Source organism: Ictidomys tridecemlineatus, chromosome 11, assembly GCF_052094955.1.
Source record: "Ictidomys tridecemlineatus isolate mIctTri1 chromosome 11, mIctTri1.hap1, whole genome shotgun sequence".
Classification (NCBI taxonomy): Eukaryota; Metazoa; Chordata; class Mammalia; order Rodentia; family Sciuridae; genus Ictidomys; species Ictidomys tridecemlineatus.
Window position 1 is genome coordinate 37,064,626 of NC_135487.1, and position 22,190 is coordinate 37,086,815.

The window sequence follows — 22,190 nt, forward strand, 5'->3', positions numbered from 1 at the left end:
ATAAAACATGATCGATGAGTTGAGAAAAAAGTGAAAATAAAGTGGATCTGTTTTGCTATCTCATGTTATTTCTAGAATGCAATTAATTTTTTTTTTAGTAGAGGTCTGAGACACGGCATCATAACCCATTGATCTGTGAGGTTTCAAAGTGAGAAAAAATAAATGATTTTCTCTGGATGTGTGAACATCTAAGTTCTTAAACAATTCACAGCAAAATATTCAGGAAAAGTCATCTCATTCACTGCTATATCCAGGAGAAAAAAAGGTGGTATTAACTTCTGGGCAGCAATTTAGAAATATGCATAAAGGTCTTCAAAATATACATGTCCTTGACCATCAGTTCCCCTGTTAGGAATTTCTCCTAAAGGAGGAAAACAAATTTTGGTAATATCACCTGAATAAAGATGGTCACTACTATATTATTCATAACATCATTTAATAGAAAATAATCTTTACACCCAAGAGTATGAAAGTAGACCAATAATAAATAGCTATTGAAGAGCCAAGTTTATCATGTTTTTTAGAAGTTTTTATTTGTTCTATTGAGTTATGTTGACAGTAATATGTATTTTGACACATTACATATACATTGTCAAGTTTTTAATGATAGAAAATTGCTGTGATATGTTAAGTTTCTTTAGAAGCAAGATATTATGTGTGTATATACACACATATTCATATACATATATAATTAAACTATATTATATATAATTAATTAAAGTTTAACTACACATATATGTGTTTGTGTACTTTAATTTTGATTATTCTCCAAAAATAAAACAAAGTAAATAAGCCTAGAAATAAATGTGGTAAAAATTAATAGTATTTCCTTCTAGCCAGTAAGATCATGGGTGTATGTGCTTTTTCTCTGCTTCTAGTAATTATATTTTCCAAATTACTACACTGAGCATTGGCTACTTTTTAAATGGAAATTAAATGCAAATAGATAAAAATACTATCAAGAAAACAGAGTTTAAAAAATCCATGTATACCACTTTATTTCCTCTTATTGGTTAAAATTTTATCATAAGTATTATAAATTTCAAAGATTTGCTTTCACATCACACAAATGTTCTACTGCATCAGTAATAAATTTCCACATAAGAATATTTAAAATTATTTTTTTCAGAGGGAAAATGACTGTTTCATAAAGGTTTCCAGACGTTCATTGACTCTTACAAATACACTATTTAGCAACTATTTTGGAGGGATTAATACATTGGTCCTGAGATAGAGTACCACAGGTTCCAAGCTTTTATTGCTTCTTAAAAACATCAAAGAAATTAATCCCAAAGCTAGATCTGTGTATACAGTGTACTTCATGCTTCAATTTTTAACATTCATTTAATCAAGTCAGCCTGTGATGACTAATATTTTTTCTCTGCCACTACCATGCCCTAAATAATGTTCTTGACTAGATTACATTCATGCAGCTCTCACTTTAAAGGAAATTGAAGAGAGATGAAAAAGATTATAGGAAGGGACATTATAAAACCAGACTTCACAAGTCAAAGTTAATAGTAAAACCATTCTCTTTTATGTAGACACCATGAAAACAAATATCCTGTGAGCTAGGCATATATATTGTATCTATTCAGTAGATCTTATGCCTTCTTGAGACAGATTTTCATAACTATATAATATTATTACAGTTAATGAAGCAGTGGCCCATAGAAAGAGTCTGATAAAACATCAGGATCCTGGAAACCAGATGAACATGTTTATGATTTCTAATGGTAACACGGTAGGATAGCACTGAGTATGTACATAGAACCCGAAAAAACAGAGAAGATATTACTTCCAAAAACGTTAAAAATATGCATCCAGAAAACATACTCAACTCCCTTATTAGAATAACCCTTGGAACACATTCATGTCTCTTGCTATTTAATTGATAGGCAAGATCACCATAAAGGCTGTATACTTTTAACAGGTAATGTGCAAGTTACAACACTATGACTATGACATTATAAACAATAAAAATAATATCCCTATAAGCACATAATAAGAGTAAATAAGAAAATTTTAAATGCATGAGTAATTTGTCTAAAAAACTATCTCAGGTGTTATAACTAAAGGAACACATTTCTCTCAACTCCCTAATCACTGCATCCTCTACTCCCCTCCTTACAAGAATAAGCTGTAGAAAATCAGTCTTTATAGAGATTACAGTGAAAGAAAAACTAGACCAGTAATGAATGTGACTCAAAGTTAAAGAAATAGTATAATTTCAGAGCTTCAGCTAAGTTTCTATTTAGTAAAGGGCATAATGATGCTAGATAATTCTGTTGTTAAAATGTAATCAGCCCCATTCTTAGGCATTAGTGGGTTCCCTGGATGCAGTAGGCCAGCTGAACAATGTACATAGGCTGTGCAAAAAAAAGAAGAAAACAGAAATCTCTTTTACAAATTTAGAAATCTTGTCAGATTATACTGACTCTAATAAAATGTTGTCCTTCATTCACATGAATTAACTATACTCCAGAGTTCTGTTTTTATTTTCAGAGATGTGTGTATCTTACAACTATAAGTTACTGACATTAAGCAGGAACACCAATGGTAGATTGAGAAAGCACATTTTTACCTCATGATAACAAGAAGTTTTTATAAGGCCCAATTTTGAAATGTGAAGACTCAATCTAATACATGTGGCTAACACCTCCTATTATAAGTTATAGTCTAAACACAGCAGCATGGACTTTCAGAAATACACTTTGAAGATTATTGATTATTTTGTTGAAACTTAAGGACATCCTAGGGTCAAACAAACTCATATAGGTAAAATGTGAGTTTTCTTAAGGTCAGGAGAGACAAGAAATATGATTTGTGAAAAATAGAAAAAGAAACTTTGTCATTGGAGACTAAGTAAAACTAAGAAGCCCACCTAGGAACTAAATTTGTCCTTGAGGGGGGTCTCTATATAGAATTTAACTCTTTATTTCTACCATTGATCCTAAAATTCTTTGATAAGTCATACATGGCAAACAATATACAAGGATCTCTCTGATGTTTGATTCCTTCCAATTAGCCCCTAAACTTCAGTAACATTGCATATTCTCCATTTCTGTGGCAGTGGTGTTGTAGAGAATTACAATAATTAGTAGTACATTGAAATGGCTATACCCATCTTTTGCTGAAGCCAGTATGCCAATAACAGAATTGTGTCCAGGAAGACTCGGAGTTTATAAATTCTGAACTGACAATGCCTGATACCCAATTCAAGTTACAGCTGAGAGAAATGGAGAGAAGCAGCCAACCAGGTGAATGGCGAGCAGGATGGATTTACATGAGAGGAAATTAAACAAACTCATGAATTTCTCCCAAACACCCTACAAAGACAACCTGACATAAGAAGGTAAATGTTGGTTTATAAATCTATGATTTCATCTACTTAAAAGAAACATAAAATCACTATATGTGCAATGTTTGTATTTTTCATGATTGATTATCTCAATATAACAGAATGAGAACTGATTCTTAGGATTACATTTTTCAAAAAAAATTAGTTGTAGATGGAGACAATAACTTTATTTCATTTATTTATTTTTATTGGTGCTGATGATCGAACCCAGTGCCTCACATGTGCTAGGCAAGTGCTCCACCACTGAGGTACAACCCCAGCTCCTTAGCATTAGATTTTTACTAATTTTTTATTCAAATCACATGTGTTTATCTCTCCATTTTCATTCATATTCTCATGTAAAACAAGATTTGAAATGGGTTATAAAAACATGCACCACTATAAACAAGCTGAAGAAATCAGGGTTACTGGCAGATTAATACATTCAGAATTTTTAAAAAATTAGTACACAGAAACACAACAAAAATATTTTCCATTATCACTAAGAGAGGGGCTATAAAATATGTTCTGAGTTTCCCAGAAATCAAAGCAAAAGGAAAATGGCATCAGTTACAAGAATCATATTGTCTAAAAAATATAAACTTGCTGTTGTACAGGAAAAGAACAGCTTTTTCTGAAACTAAGGCCTATGAGAAATGCCTTTCATAGGTGTTTACAAAGAAGAAATAATAAACAATAACATTGTCTATAAAAATAATAGCAAGTCACTTCACATGTTTCTTTATAGTGTCCCTTAAGGAATCCTAGTATATGTTAATTGTTCAATCAATAATAACACTTAAAATATTTGTATTATTTTAAAAAACATCAGATAACAAAAGTCAGCATACCTTCCCTATTTCTCTTTATCTCCTGGGGTGGGGGGGCACTATCATTGCTAAAGATATCCAAGAACATAGTCTAATATTGACTTAGTATTTTGATATTCCTAAAACAAACAAAAGTATATTCTTCTTACCAAAAACACATTGAAATTTTCCACTACTTCTCTCACCTGTGATTCTTTCACATTTTCAACAGTAAAGTTGAACCAGACTCGGAAGCGCGGATTACAGGTATCTGGCCTAATGAATAGATCATACTCGAACTCAGAGACCTGCTCCACCCTGCCAAGGTTACCTGGTTAAAAAAAAAAATTAAGACAACTTTAATAGAAGTTTATGTTGTTATGAGCATCAATTGGACAACAATAGATAGAGAACAAGTCTGGAAAGCAGAAAACCTGAGTTCCAATTCAACAGGTTTACTATGTGATAATAAGTAAGTTATTCACCTTCTCAGGGTCTCATTTGCAAAATGAAGACGATATTGAATTATATAACCTCTAAGGTTCATTCAGGAGTAACCTTCTTTAACTGCATGATTCTAGGGTTGATCAGACAGTGATCCAAGATAACATAACCCACACCAATTTACTTTAGGTTATTTTTCTCTTCTCATTATTTATTTATTGCACTCTGCAGGACCAGAACAGTTAGGTCCAGCTAAGTATACATATATTGAAAACTTGCCTTGATATCAAAGTATAAACATGAGCAAATTAGAACCACAGACTATCATCTTATTTTATCTACTTTAATTGTATTCAGAATTCCAAGGGAGATTCCTCAATTAACTTGATTCTTTCAACTAACTGCACCCCAAAACATTTACTAAACCTTCTGTTGTCAAAGGCATAGTATTTACTACACAATGACTATACATGTGGAGTCAGAAGATTTGGGTTGCTTTTAGTTTTGTCACTCACTGGATGACCTTCCTTTGTCACTTATGTTTCCTCAGAGTGAGAATCAGATTAATTGAAGTATGAAAGTTTTATACTTATATTAAACACAATTAGTTTTAATCATTTTGCAGTTACTATCAACATTAAATTTAGTAAAAAAACAACATTTTCTGAGAATTTCTGTTATATACTGTCCTAAACACTACTGTACTAGGCTATTTAATCCTTAATTATTTTGATAAGTCTGTTGCTAAAAAGATAATTCTGTGGTTAAAAAGTATTCAGCCCCATTCTTAGGCATTAGTGGGTTACAGATTACAGAAATCTCTGTTGCTATTCCCAATTTACACACAAGGCATAGACAAATAAATAACTTGTTCAAAACTGTACAGCAAGTAATGAAGTAAAAGTCATAGTTGGGTTTTGAATTCAGGCAATATAACGCTGACCACTAGAAAGAGCTGATATAAATAATAAAGAGATATATAAATTAAAAGTACATTATAAGTTACAATGTTTAATAAAATTACTATCCTTAAATAAACAAGTAAAAAAGGTAATATTTTTCCCTCTAAAAGTTCATGATCTAAAAATTAAATATTGGCTGCCCTAGACACCCCTGCCCAGTCCGGAGGTCTCTTCTCTGGGCACAGCCTTGGTTACTACAGACACTGCTTCTGATGCTATCTCCGTGGAACTGGAAGTCTCCTGTCAATCAACTGCCACCTGCACCACTGCCACCTTTGCTGCTGCCTCTGATTCCACTGCTGCCAGCCTGAAGACACCTGGAAGTCTCTTTCTGGGTGCTGCTTGCACAGAAGACATCATTGCCCCTTATGCAACTGAAGCTGACACTGTTGCTGAAACCCCAGAGACCTCTTGATGAAGCCGCCACCACAGCTATAGTTGTAGCTGCTAGTGCTGTAGCCACCACTGCCTGCTGCCAAAAACCACCACCACTACTGCTACTACTACAGCCTAAAAGACTTCTCTGGGGGAGATTCCAGGTTTGGTTGCACATGGTTGCACCCATCTGGGGACACCAACCAGAGCCTGGGGCCTGGGTGCCAGCAGGTTTAGCACCACAAAGCCTTTATCTGGGACTCTAGCTGGGACCTGCAGGTCCAGTGTGGAGGTGCCTGCAGGTTTGGAGGAGCCTGGAGTCTTCCTGTTGAGAGGGCTGGTGGCCCTTGTCTTGCTGCTGCATCTCTGGGTTGCTCCTTTGCATGAATGTATTCCTGGTGGTCTCTCTCTGCAAGTAGGAGCAGCATTGAGATCTTGGGACTGCAGCGTGGCCTATCCTGAGGTATCTGAAGCCCAGATGGGTGGGATAGAGACTGGGTTTATGAGGGCTGATCTGGGTTTGGTGATCCCAAGAGACATCAGAAACAGGGCTAAGAAACTGTTGAACACTAACAGAAACAGTTCAACTTTCCAGGAAGATTTATTTTATTTTATTTTTATATTCACTAATCTCTGTACCATATTTGGAACAGGATGTTTTTTATGCATCAGTATGTGGAAGACAATAATATATGAATGGTGTTTTGTACTTTTATTGATTTTTTTTCTCTTTGTGTACTTCCTCTCTCTTGTCTATTTTCTTGGATTTTCTTTCAAACTTTTCTCCAACCAATAGCAAATCTCTGTTGGCTCCTCTTCCACTCTTCCCATGAATTTTTACATCTAGCTTCTCTCTTCCTCCCAAAAGAATTTTGTGTGCTACCCTACCACTGTTCTCTCATCCACCATTTGAAATTGTAAACCATTTTAACAAATTTTCTCTTTGTACTATAGCTAGATATTGAACTCACTATTTTGGCTTAATGCAAGAAAGCAGTAGATGTCTTAGTGGGAGCTATTAGTCTTAAGGATATGTATTGTTTACACTGGGTGCTATTGATATTGGTCTTACCATTAAAGGTGAGGTGCTAGAAACCTTCAGGGACACTATAGGTCTACAGGGTAGAATTTATGCTGGCTTAGATCCATACTTCTAGATGGGAAAACACACTAACAACATGAAAAAAAAACAAGGGGATAAAGTGCCCCCAAAAAATCAAAATGCTTCATCAACAGAAGCCACTGATAACACAGTAGAAGAAATGACCAACAAGGAGTTCAGATTGTACATAGATAAATTAATATGTGAAGTAAAGAATAGTATTAGGAGTGAAATCAAAGAAAAAATATAGGAAGTGAAATAACACTTTAATAAAGAGTTAGAGATCATGAAAAAAATATCAGAAATCCTCGAAATGAAAGAATAAATAAATAAAATTATACATTCAATAAAAAGCATCACCAACAGACTAGACAACTTGGAAGACAGAACCTCAGACAATGAAGACAAAATAAATAATTTCAAAAGTAGAGTTGAACATGTGGAGAAGACATTAAGAAACCATGAACAGAACACCCAAGAATTATGGGATAACATAAAAAGACCAAATTTAAGAGTTATCGGAATAGATGAAGGAGCAGAGATACAAACCAAAGAGATGCACAATCTTTTCAATTATATAATAGCAGAAAATTTCCCAAAACTAAAGAATGGAATAGAAAATTAAATACAAGAAATTTACAGGACACCAAATGTACAAAATTACATCAGAGTCACACCAAAACACATTATCATGAGAATGACTAACACAGAGAATGAAGATGAAATCTTAAAGGCTTTGAGAGAAAAAAAAATCGAATTATATAGTAGGAAACCAACTCGGATCTCAACTTATTTCTCAACCCTGAAAGTTAGGAGGTCCTAGAATAATATATTTCAATCTCTAAAAGAAAATGAATTTTATATCCAGCAAAATTAAGTTTCAGATAATGAAATTAAAACATTCTATGATAAACAAAAATAAAAGAATTTAAAACTAGAAAGCCTACACTATGAAACATTCTCAACAAAATATTTCATGAGGATGAAGTGAATAAAAAGTAAAAACCAGAAAAGGGAGGATCTACACTAAAGGAACATTCAACAAAATGAGAAACTAAGACAAATCAAGAAACCAGAAATATATCAAAATGACAGGGAATAGAAATCATATCTCAATAATAACCTTGAATGTTAATGGCTTAAACTCATCAATCAAAAAACACAGATTGACAGATTGGATTAAAAAGCAAGACCCAACAATATGCTGTCTTCAAGAGATTCAGATTATGGGCAGACTTCTACAGGTTGAAAAAGAAAGGATGGGAAAAAAAACTTATCACTCATATGGATTGTATAAACAAGCAAGGGTTTTCATTCTCATTTCAGATAAAGTAGACCTCAAACAAAGTTAATCAGAAGAGACAAAGAAGAACATTTCATATTTCTTAAGGGAAGTATATATAAGCAGGACATAAAAATCATAAATATTTATGCCTCAAACAATGGAGCATCTATGTACATCAAACAAACCCTTCTCAATTTCAAATAGACCCACAATACAATAATACTTTGACACACCTCTCTCACTACTCGATGGATCTTTCAAACAAAAACTAGATAAGAAAATTATAGAACTAAATAATACACTCAATAATTTAGACTTAATAAATATATATAGAATATTTCATCCATCAATGAGCAAATATACTTTTTTTCTCAGGGGAATATGGCTCCTTCTCTAAAACAGACCATATCTTATGCCACAGAGCAACTCTTAGTAAATACAGAAAAACAGACATAATATCCTAGATTTTATCAGACCACATGAAATGAAATAAGAAATCAATGATAAAATAAAAATATAAGCTATTGTTAAAAAAGGAGACTAGATAATACACTATTGGATGATGAATGGATAGTAAAAGAAATAAAATTGAAACAAAAAAATCTTAGAGATAAATGAGAACACTAATACAACATATCAAAATCTCTGAGACAATATAAAGGCAGTACAAAAAGGAAAGTTTATTGCATTGAGTGTATTCATTAAAAGAATAAAAAGTCAACAAATAAATGACCTAACACTACTCTTAAGGCCCTACAAAAAGAACAAATCAACAGCAAAAGCAGTAAAAGACTAGAACTATTTATATGAGAGCTGAAACCAATGACATTAAAATCAATGATAAAACAAAAGAAACAATTGAAAAAATTGACAAAAAAATTGGTTCTTTGAAAAACTAAATACAATTGATAAATCAATGGCCATGCTAATGAAGAGAAAAAGAGGGAAAACTCAAACTACTAAATTATGAGATGAAGAAAAATATAAAACAATGGATATATCTCAAATACAGAAGATAATTAGAAACTATTTTGAAATTTATACTCCAATAAAATAGAAAATATTAAAGATATTGACAAATTTCTAGAGACATATGACCTAACCAAACTGAATAAGGAGGGCATACACTATTTAAACAGATCAATTTCAAGTAATTAAATAGAAAGCAAAGCCCAGGACCAGAGAGTTTATCAACAAAGTTGTACAAGACATTCAAAGAAGAATTAACACCATACATCTCAAAGTATTCCATGAAATAAAAAAGGATTTCCAAACACATGCTATGGGGCTAATATCACTCTAATACCAAAACCACACAAAGACACATCAAGAAAAGAAAACTTCAGACCAATATCCCTGATGAACATAGAGGCAAAAATTCTCAATTAAATTCTGGCACAAACCATACAAAAAATATTAAAAAGATAATACAGCACGATCAAGTGGGGTTCATCCCAGGGATACAGGGTTGGTTCAACTGCAGAAATCAATAAGTGTAATTCATCATATTAATAGACTTAAAAACAAGAATCATGATCATCTCAATATATGCCAAAAAATCATTTGACCAAATAGAGCACACCTTCATGTTCAAAAGACTAGAAAAACTAGGGATAGTAGGAACATACCTCAACATTGCAAAAGCTCTGTATACTAAATCCAAGGCCAGCAACATTCTCCATGGAGAAAAATTGAAAGCATTCCTTCTGAAAACTAAAACAAGATAAGGATGTCCTCTTTCATCACTTTCATTCAACATCATCCTTGAAACTCTAGCCAAAGCAATTAGACAAAAGAAATTAAAGGAATTCAAATACATGGAGAAGAGCTCAAACTATCATTATTTGTTGATGACATGATTTTATATCTAGAAAACCCAAAAAAAATCCACCAGAAAACTTCTAGAACTAATATATGAATTCAGCAAAGTAGCACAATATAAAATCAACACCCATAAAGCAAACACATTCCTACACATCAGCAATGATGAAAGAGAAATTAGGAAAACTACTCCATTCACAATAGCTCAAAAAAATACCTGGGAGTCAATCTAATAAAAGAAGTGAAAGACCTCTATGATGAAAACTACAGAATACTAAAGAAAGAAATTGAAGAAAATCTCAGAAGATAAAAAGATCTCCCATGCTCCTGGAGAGGCTATATTGTCAAAATTGGCCATATTCCAAATTGGCCACATTACCAAAAGCATCATACAGATTTAATGCAATTACTACTAAAATACCAATGAGATTCTTCATAGAAATAAAAAAGCAATCATAAAATGTTTTTGAAAAATAAGACACCCAGAACAGCTAAAACAATACTTGGCAAGAAAAGTGAAGCAGGAGGCATCACAATACCAGACCCTTAAACTATACTACAGAACTATAGTAACAAAAATAGCATGGTATTGGCACCAAAATAGACTTGTAGACCAATGGTACAGAATAGAGGACACAGAGACAAACTCATGTAAATGCGGTTATGTCATACTTGACAAAGGTGTCAAAAACATTCACTGAAGAAAAGGTAGCCTATTCAAGAAATGGTGCTGGCAAAACTGAAAATCCGTATGTACAAAATAAAATTAAACCACTATCTCTCATCCTGCACAAAAATCAACTCAACGTGGATCAAAGACATAGGCACTAGAATAGAGACCCTGTGCCTAATAGAAGAAAAAATAGGCCCAAATCTTCACGTCAGCCTAGGATCTGAATTCCTTAAAAGACTGCTAAGGCACAAGAAGTAAAATAAATAATAAATAAATGGAATGGCTTCAAATTAAAAAGCTTCTTCTTAGCAAGGGAAACAATACAGTGAGGAGAGAGTCTACAAATTGGGAGAATATCTTTACCACTTGTATCTCCGATAAAGCATTAATCTCTAGAATATATAAACAACTCAAAATACTTAAAATCCAAAAACAAATAACACAATCAATATATGGGCAAAGATACTAAACAGACACTTCACACAAGAAGAAATTCAATTGATCAACAAAATATATGAAAAAGTGTTCAATACCTCTAGCAATTACAAAAATGCAAGTCAAAACTACTCTAAGATTTCATCTCACTCCTGTCAGAATGGCAATCATAAAGCATACAGGTAACAATAAATGTTAGCAAGGATGTGGGAGAAAAGGTACACTCATACATTCCTTGTAGGACTGCAAATTGGTACAACCACTATGGAAAGCAGTATGGAGATTCCTCAGAAAATTTGGACTGGAACCACCATTTGACCCAGGGATCCCACTCCTCGGTTTATATTGAAAGGACTTAAAATCAGGATACTACAATAATGCAGCTATGCTATGTTTATAGTAGCTCAATTCACAATGGCTAAACTATGGAACCATCCTCGGTGTCCGTCAATAGATGAGTGTATAAAGAAAATGTGGTATATATACTCAATGGAATAATACTCAGCTTCAAAAAAGAGTGAAACTATGGCATTTGCTAGTAAGTGGATGAAGTTGGAGAATATCATGCTAAGTGAAATAAGAAAATCCCACAAAACCAAAGGCCAAATGTTTTCTCTAAAATGCAGATGCTAATTCACAATAAGTTGGGCGCACTAGAGAAGAATAGCATTAAATCAGATTAGGTAGAGAGAAGTGATGTAATGGGAGTGGAGGGGATGTGGGGATAGAAAAGATAGTCAAAAGAAATAGTCATTATTACTTTATGTACATATTTGACTACATGATCAACATGATTCTGCAACATGCATACTCAGAAATATGAGAAATTATATCCCATCTATGTATGATGTATCAAAGTGTATAAATGCATTCTATTGTCATGTATAACTAGTTAAAACAAATAAAAATTTTAAAAAAATAAATATTTACATACATTTTAATATTCAAGACAGAAGGTTTTTACTTTATTTTTAATATTGGAACAGTATAAATAAGTTCTAACAAATACCATATCTTAAAATTGCTGTTGCATATAGTATCTATAACAATACAGCAGACGTGTCCAGAAATGTACACTTTTAAAATAATTTGACACAATTTATATTATTAAATACTTGTCAGGAACCAATGATGAATAAATTGAAACCCAGGAATGTTTAGTACTCTCCTTATTACATGATTTTAAACATCACAAAAAACCTTAAAGACTTTTGACTCCAAAATATTGCTCTTTCAAATATACCACAACTGCAGCCAGTTCATTTATTCATCCATTTAATGAGTTATTCATCAAAAAAATACTATACTATGTGCTATTAAATAAGCAAGAGAATAAATGAATGAGGTATTATCTTTGTGCTCACTGAGGCAAAGAATAAGCATCTGATCTTTGGTTTTCTATAAATAAGTTGAAGTTTTCCACCATTTCTGTGAGGAATATTCTCTGTATGTGTAAGTGTATAAACAACACTTTCCTCATATTTTCTGAAATATTTCAGCGAAGTATCAGGTTATAACAATCCAGAAATATCTACATGAAAGTAAGCTAACATCATCATGAATTTCCCTTCCATTTAAATGAAAGGCAATGAAAGAAAGCAAAGAACAATCTAAAACACATAAAAAATTCAACAAAATACAGGATATAAATTTTAAACCCAAATATAGCACTAAATATATTAAATTTAAATTGGTTAAACATTATAATTAATACAAAATGGATAAACCTGGAGCACAATATGCTAAGTACAATAAACCAGACTAAGAAAGAAAACCACTTATATGATATCACTTTTATGTGCAATCTTTTTGGAAAAAAAGGCAAATATATAAAAATAATTAGTAGAGAGGTGGTTACCATAAGTCTCAGGCTGAGAGAGAAAATGGGGGAAATAAGTTAAAAGGTATAAAGTTACAGAAGTGTAGTTAAATAGGTCCAGATATGCAATGTACATCATTATGATGATAGTCAATATTGTACAGCATACTGGAAATTTTCTAGGGGTAGATTTTAGATACTCTTACAACACAAAGACATATGAGAGTGAGAAACTATGTGATATGATGGATATGTTAATATGCTCAACTATGTATAAATATTTCAAAACATCATGTGATCCATCCTAAATACTTATAATAAAATAGTTTAAGTAAAAGGCAAATGTTTTATTGTGGATATGTTTCTTATAATATAAACTATACATTACATGCACAAAAAGATTGAAAAAATGAAAAGTTATAGCAGCACAACACTATCAATAAGAAATATACCAGAGAGATAAATTTTAAGAAATATTACTAAAAATGAGTAAGGATGTTTCCTGTTTTAAGGAAGATTTACTCAAGAATCAATAAATGGGATGGTATCAAGTTAAAAAAAAAAGCTCCTCTACAGCAAAGGAAACAATCAAGAATGCGAAGAGAGAGCCTACAGAATGAAAGAAAATATTCGCACCTCAAAGCATTAATCTCTGGGATATACAAAGAACTCAAACAACTTAACACACATAACACACACACACAACCAAATAACCTGATCAATAAATGTGTAAAGGAACTGAACAGACACTTCACAGAAGAAGAATACAAACAGCCAACAAATATATGGAAAAATGTTCAACATCTCTAGCAATTAGAGAAATTAAAATCACAAATACACTGAGATTCCATCTCACTCCAGTCAGAATGGCAATTATCAATAATAAGAACAATAGTAAGTGTTGGCAAGGATGTAGAAGAAAAGGCATATTCATACACTGCTGGTGGGACTGCATATTGGTGCAACCACTATGGAAAGCAGTATGAAGAATCCCCAGAAAACATAGAGTAGAACCACTATTTGATATTCTTATCCACTCCTCAGTATATACCCAAAGAACTTAAAATCAGCATACACATCAATGGTTATAGCATCTCAATTCACAATATCAAAGCTATGCCAACCTAGATGCCATAAATTAATATTACTCAGCCATAAAAAGAATGATTTTATAATATTTATCGATACATTGATGGAACTATATACTATTGTGGTAAGTGAAATAAGTCAATTCCCCCCAAAAACAAAGGCTGAATGTTCTCTCTGATATGTCGATACTAACACATACATGTGTGTGGGGGTAGAACAGAAGTTCATTGAATTAGACAAAACGGAATGAAGGTAAGGTAAAGAGATGGGAATAAGAAAGACAATAGAATGAGTAGGACAAAACTTTCTTATGTTCATATATAAATGCATGACCAATGAATCTCCACATAATGTATAACTGCAAAAATGGGATCCTAATTAAAATAAATTGTATTCCATGTATGTGTGTGTGTGTGTGTGTGTGTATGATGTCAAAATACACTCTACTGTCATGTATATCTAAAAAGAAAAAATTTTCCTTAACTTCAAAAGAAAGAGTAATTTAACTAACAACCTATAAAAATACTTAAAAGTAAATATCCATAATAATAGGTATTTAAGACATATCACCAAAATTTGACAAGATTAAAAAATGGCATAATCTAGAATCCTGGTGAGAAATTTAACATACCAATACCAATAAATAAAAAAATTTTTCAATAAAGAGAGACAATTTGAAAATATGACTTTATAATCTATCCACATTTAACTATAGAACACTTGACATTTATAAAACTAAACAATATAAATTCATTTCAAATGCACATTCTACTATACTTCTCAAAAATGATTATATGCTGGTCCATAAAGCAAGTCTCTACAAATTTCAAAGGTCTTATACTGTGTATGTTCTTTTATCATAGTAATATTTTTAACTAAATTATGTTCAATATTCAACAATCAAAATTTGTGGGATGCAGCAAATCCTTTATAAGATGTATATTCACAGTGATATAGACAGATAGATATGATTGATTTTCTTGGATTTCTGCATCTTTTTTAGAGTGAGTGAATCATGCCTCTATTTTTTTTTCTGGTGCCAGGGATTGAAATCAGAGGCATTCGACCACCAAGCCACATATCCCGCCCTATTTTTTGTATGTTATTTAGAGACAAGATCTCACTGAGTTGCTTATTAGCACTTCGCTATTGCTGAGGCTGACTTTGAACTCGCAATTCTCTGGCCTCAACCTCCCAAGCTTTTGGGATTACAGGTGTGAGCTACTGCACCAAGCTTATTTTAAAATATTTTACTTTGAAAAATTAAAAAAAGCATTTTCAAAATTAAACTAAAAAGCAGAAGCAAGCAAATAGAAAAGAAAAGAAAAGTTTAATTCAAAAAAATTGAAAATATAAAAGAAATTAAAAATGTAAAAATTGGCTGTTTTAGTAATATTTTTAATATTAACAAACTCCACCAAATTTCACAGACAAAAAAGAAGAAACTAATTTTTTAAAAATTTTAAGTGACATCAGCAAGATGGTAGAATAGTAGGTTCTAGCTCTTGTGTCCCCAAAGAAACATTGATTTAGCAAACATCTTTGGACAACTATTCCTTTATGAGAACTGCAGAATCCAAATGAGAGGTTGCAGCATAATACTGGGAAAGCACAGAATTGAGAATAGAAGTATTCAAAAGGTAAAAATTATATTTTACTTTACCCTATTACCCTTACTCCAGATTAGCACAGTAGAGGGCAGAGAAAGATCCTGTTAGCCTGTAATTTTTCCAATGGAGAAATAAAGAGTGAAATGAGCATCTGACTACTGAGTCTGTGGAGGCACTTAGTAAGGGATCATCTTCTGACATGTCTAATCTAGAGCACTGAGGGAATCAAAATAACTAGAGTTTGTTTCTCTTGAATAGAAAAGCATCACAAAAAAAGAAAGATCAGTAGCTTTTCCATTTAAGAGAAACAAACTCTGAAAAAGAAATCAGGAAAAAAATTCCATTAACAACAGTCTTTTAAAAATATCTAGGAATAAACCTAACAAAGAAGGTAAAAGATCTCTGCAACAAAAATTATAAAATGATAAAAAACCAAAGACTTTAAATACTCTGAAATATAAAAGACCTCCCAAATAGAAAAAATAGAAAGACCTCTCATATTCATGAATTTGGAGAACTGATATTGTTAAAAGGGCCATATTACCAAAAGCAATCTATAGATTCAGTGCAATCACCTTCCGTTTACATAGGTTACATCCACCAACTGAAGCAGAGAATAGTTTCACTTCAAATTCAGATTTCACTAACAAAATAAACAGGGCAAAACAACAGAACAAAACAAAAATGCTGGCCACAATGTGGAAAAAATGAAACACTATACACTGATGTTGGGAATGTAAACTAGTATAGTCAGTATAGAAAAGAGAATACAGGATCCTCAAAAGAACTAAAAAATAGAACTACCCATGTGACCCAGATAGACCACTTCTCAGTATATGGTCAAAAGGAAATGAACCCAGCATACCAAAGAGATACCTAAAGAATTGTTTTTATTGGGGCCCTATTTATAATCACCAGTATATGGAATCAGTCTAAGTGCCTGTCAACTGATGAGTGAATTCTATCTGTAAATCACTTTTGGTAAGTGTACATTTTAACAATATTAATTATTCCAACTCATGAACATGAGATGTCTTCCTATTTATATGTGTCCTCTATAATTTCTTTTATCAGTGTTTTATAATTTTAATTGTAGAAGTGTTTCCTCCTTATTTAAGTTTATTTCTAGACACACACACATACACACATATATAATTAATTTTATATATAAATACATATATGCTATTATTTCTAAGATATATATATATACACACACACATACACATATATTGTAAATGGGATTACTTTCTTAATTTCTTTTTAAATAATTCATTATTGGCATGTATTGAGATACAATACTTGTATATCTAATTTATTATTTTATCTTAAAAGAATGTTGAATTTTATCAAGTCTTTTTACTGAATGTATTGATATGCTCATATGTTTTGTTGTCAAGAATCAATGAATGGAATGGTATCAAACTTATTAATAAGCTTCTTCACTGCAAATGAAACAATCAAGAATATGAAAAGAGCACCTACAGAATGGGAGAAAATCTTTGCCACCTGTACCTCAGATAGAGCATTAATGTCCAGGATATAAAAAGAACTTTTAAAATGCCAAAAAAAACCCAAATAACCCAATCAATAAATGGGCAAAGGAATTGAACAGGCACTTCACAGAAGAAGAAATATAAATGGTCAACAAATATATGTCCAACATCACTAGAGAAATGCAAATTAAAACTACACTGTAGTTCCATCTCATGCAAGCTAGAATGACAATTATAAAGAATACAAATAACAAACAAATTTTGTCAAGGATGAGGGAGAAACACTCATTCATTGCCAGTGGGACTGAAAAATTGGTGCAACCACTCTGGAAAGCAATATGCAGATTCCTCAGAAAACTTGGAATTGAACCAGCTATCCTACTCCATAATCTACACCTAAAGGACTTAAAATCAGCATATTATGAACCACATTAATGTTTATAGCATCTCAATTCGCAATAGTTAAGCTATGGAACCTATGAATGGATAGAATGGAAGAAAAAAATGTGGAAGAATGGATAGAAAAAAATGTGGTATACATACACAATGGAGTATTACTCAGCCATAAAGAGTAATAGAATTATGGCATTTGCATGTAAATGGATGGAACTGGAGACTATCCTGCTAAGTGAAATAAGCCAATCCCAAAATACAAAGGTCAAATTTTCTCTCTGATGTTCTGATGCTGATTCACAATAGGCAGGGGAGTGGGGGAGGAAGTTGGGAGGTACACTAGATTGGGCAGTGGGGGTTGGGGAAGACAGCAGGGATGGGAATGCAAAAAAATAGTACAATAAATCAGACATAACTTTCCTATATTCATATATGAATACATGACCAGTGTAAATCCATATCATATACAACCACAAGAATGGGAATTTATACTCCATATATGTATAATATTTCAAATCACATTCTACTGTCATGTATCACTAAAAAGAACAAATTTAAAAAAATTTAAAGTAGAGTATAAGGAGCTCTCACAAAAAAAGCCTCTCTACAAAATGTGTGAATTTTTTCCTATTTTCAGAAAAAAAAAAACTACAAACTAATATATTTCCCTTTATATTTTCTAAAAAGTTCTGTTTTATTAATCTTTTTTTTACATATCTTACCCAAGAGCTTTTGATCTGAAAACTATCTTAAATTATCTAATAAGAAGACAAGGAACAGGATGTAAGATAATCTAAATTAAAATATCCATTGCAACTGGTAAATTGGCCTGGGGGTTTCCTTGCAATTGGCCCTCTGCAACTACTTTCAGCTACAGTTTATTGTGGAAGAAGAAAACCCAAATCAAATGAGAAACAATCATTGGAATGTGAATTAAAGAGAAGGAGCTTCTGGAAATAAGGAAGAAAAATAAACACCTCATTGTGCTAAAAATCTAGTGAAGAGTATGACTTTCCCTTCCTTTGAAGCATATTCATTTCCAAAATCTCACCTGATTTATGAAAATAACTACACTGATTGAAATTCTTGGATAGGATAGATCCTCTCAGAAAATAAAGTACTCATCTATGTGAGAGAAATAGATAAATAATAATTTAGATTTGTGGATAAGGCAATTTACCAAATTGTTCCTACTTCCCCTGTGTGTGTGTATGTGTCTGTGTGTGTGTGTGAAAACAAATTTGTAATCCTGGCTCACCTTAATAAAAAGCCTTTAAGGAGATCCAACATGGCGGCGGGCGCGGAGAGATCAAATCTCTGACCTCTTCAGCAGCGTGGGCATAGGGAGTCGTAAACTGTCTAAATGCTGTTTGCTCAGGATCACTAGGAAATGCAGAGCTGACATGGATCTGGGGTGAACAGTCCGGGCCTCTCAGAACACACACCGAGCCGGGATTGGCTGCATTCAAGCTCTAGTTCGCCTGCTATGACTCAGCACTAACGATCCCGCCGAAACAACTGGTCAGCCCTTCTGATCCTACAGAAGTAAATGCCAACTGAGCCTTCATAGGCAGTGGCCACAGGATTGAAACGGGACTTGGGAGAGACAGTCAGGACCCACCCGTTGCATTGGTCACCCGGCAAAGGGAACGAACTATCACCATTTGCATGGGATACCACCATGGCGGAGAACTGACGTCACCAAAACACAGTGGAGGAGATAACTTTATTGAAACCAGCGGCAACAGGTGTGTAATCCCCTAGCCATCCTTCTCCACACAGCGGGGAAACCTTAAGGGCCCCTCCCCCCTCCCAGATCTCCCTTGAGCACGACAGCCAGAACGAGAGAATCAGGAGTGGCTCGGGACTCTAGGTGTGGAACTCCAGGCTACCGCTTACACCAGTGCTGACAACTGAGGTCCCTTGCACCAGCTACCAGGGGCGTGGCTAACGGAGAACAAGCCAATTCGCTGGGGGTTCTCAGCCCCAAGCTCTACAAACTTATGGTATGATGAAATGGCAAACAAGAAGAGTGTGCCCAGGCGTTCATGAAAACAGAGCTCCCAGGAGCAGCAGACCTGGCGTGTAGCCAATATTGTGGTGAGTGTCACCAGTGAGTGGGGCCTGGCTTGAGGAAAAGAGGGGAAGTGTCTAGACACAAGAGAAGGACCTAGGCACCCAGGATTGGAGACCCGCCCAGTCTGGGAGGAAGAGCTGCTGCACAGTGATTGGTTCCCGCCTATTGAGAGGAGAAGCTTGGCCCAGTGGGCATAGCTACACCTACTGGAATAGAAATTAATCAAACACTAAGACTGCATTTATAAATTTTTTTTTAATTTGGGTTTTTTTTTCATTTTCATTTTTTTGTTGTTGTTTTGTAAATATTTTTTTTAATTTTTTTAAATTTAATTTAATTTTTTTAATTTTGATTTTCATTTTTTTATTATTGTCTTTTCATTTCTTTTCAATTCACTTATTCCCCCATCCTCGAATTCTATCTGCTTATTCTCATTCTCTTTAATGACTTCTTCCCTTCCCTTATAATACCTTTTCTCCCAAGCATCAAATAAATTTATAGGAGTAAACAGTAATTCAGCAGTCAAACAGAATAAGAAGTAACATGAGCAGCATGAAAAAGCAAGAAAGAAAAGGAGTACAAACAATGCAGGACAGCCTAAATATTCAGGAGGACCTAGAGCCATCAGAAAAATGGTCATATAAGGAACTCAAGGAATACCTTAGACAGATGGAATGGAACTTAAAGAGGATACCAGACAGCAAATCCAAACTGAAAGAATACAAATTCAAACAGTGAAAGAATACATTGAAAATGAATTACATAAACAGATAAAAGAAGTTAAGCATCTTTATCAGGAGATAGAGATTATAAAAAAATCAAACAATAATTCTAGAAATGAAAAAAACTATAAACCAAATTAAAAACTCAAATGAGAGTATCACTAACAGAGTGGAGCAAGTTGAAGCCAGAACATCAGATAATGAAGACAAAATATTTAATCTTGAAAAGAGTCTAGTCAACTCAGAAAGGCTGGTTAAAAATCACGAGAAAAACATCCAAGAGATATGGGATAACATAAAAAAAACAAATTTAAGAGACATCGGGATAGAAGAAGGCACAGAGATTCAATCCAAGGGAATGAGTAACCTGCTGAATAAAATAATTACAGAAAAATTTCCAGAAATAAAAAAGAAAACGAATATACAAATTGAGACGCATACAGGACACCGAGCACACAAAATCACAGTAGACCAATGCCAAGACACATTGTTATGAAGATATCCAATATACAAAATAAAGAGAAAATATTAAAAGCTACAAGAGAAAGGAGGCAGATTACATTCAGGGGTAAACCAATAAGTTTAACAACCGATTTTTCATCACAGACGCTGAAAGCGAGAAGTTCCTGGAACAACGTATTTCAAACACTGAAAGACAATGGATGCCAACCAAGAATTCTATATCCAGCAAAATTAAGCTTCAGGTACGACAACGAAATAAAAATCTTTCATGATAAACAAAAGCTAAAAGAATTTACAGCCAGAAAACCAGCATTGCAAAGCATCTTGAGCAAAACACTACACGAGGAAGAAATGAAAAACAATAACCAAAACCATCAGTGGGAAGTGCCTCGGTAAAGACAGAGGACAGGGGGAAAGCTAATCATGGAGAAACAAACTAAATTAGAAAAAAAAAGATAAATAATAAAACATAGCAGGAAGTACAAACCATATATCAATAGTAACTCTAAACATTAATGGCTTAAACTCTCCAATAAAGTGACATAGGCTGGTAACATGGATTAAAAAAACAAATCCAACAATATGCTGCCTCCAGGAGACACATCTGATTGGAAAAGACATACACAGGCTCAAGGAGAAAGGTTGGGACAAAATATACCACGCACACGGTCCTCATAAGCAAGCAGGGGTGGCCATCCTCATATCGAATAAAATCGACTTCAAGACTAAGTTAATCAAAAGGGATAATGAAGGACATTATATACTGCTAAAAGGAACCATTCACCAACAAGACATAACAATTATCAATATTTATGGACCAAATAATGGTGCTGCAACATTCATAAAACAAATTCTCCTCAAGTTCAAGAATCAAATAGACCACAACACAATAATTATGGGTGACTTCAACACACCTCTCTCACCATTGGACAGATCCTCCAAACAAAAGTTGAATAAAGAAACTATAGAACTCAGTATCACAATCAATAACCTAGACTTAACTGACATATATAGAACATATCACCCATCATCAAGTGGATATACTTTTTTCTCAGCAGCACCTGGACCCTTCTCAAAAATAGAACATATTATGCCATAGGGCAACCCTCAGTAAATAAAAAGGGGTGGAGATAATACCATGTATTTTATCTGATCATAATGGAATGAAACTGGAAATCAATGAAAAAGAAGAAAGGAAAAATCCTAGATCACATGGAAAATGAACAATATGTTACTGAATGATCAATGGGTTACAGAAGATATAAAGGAGGAAATAAAA

The 22,190-nt window shown here is 33.3% G+C and overlaps 1 protein-coding gene across 2 annotated transcripts in view; it reads right to left on the bottom strand.

Moving 5' to 3' along the window:
- The window catches only part of Agbl4 (AGBL carboxypeptidase 4), a 1,323,233-nt gene that overhangs the window by 1,058,793 nt on the left and 242,250 nt on the right, over positions 1-22,190 (bottom strand). For both annotated transcript variants that reach the window (XM_040288638.2, XM_040288637.2), the window contains exon 3: positions 4,356-4,480. In XM_040288638.2, the coding sequence (XP_040144572.2) occupies positions 4,356-4,480 (125 nt within the window). The remainder of the gene's footprint in view (positions 1-4,355; positions 4,481-22,190) is intronic.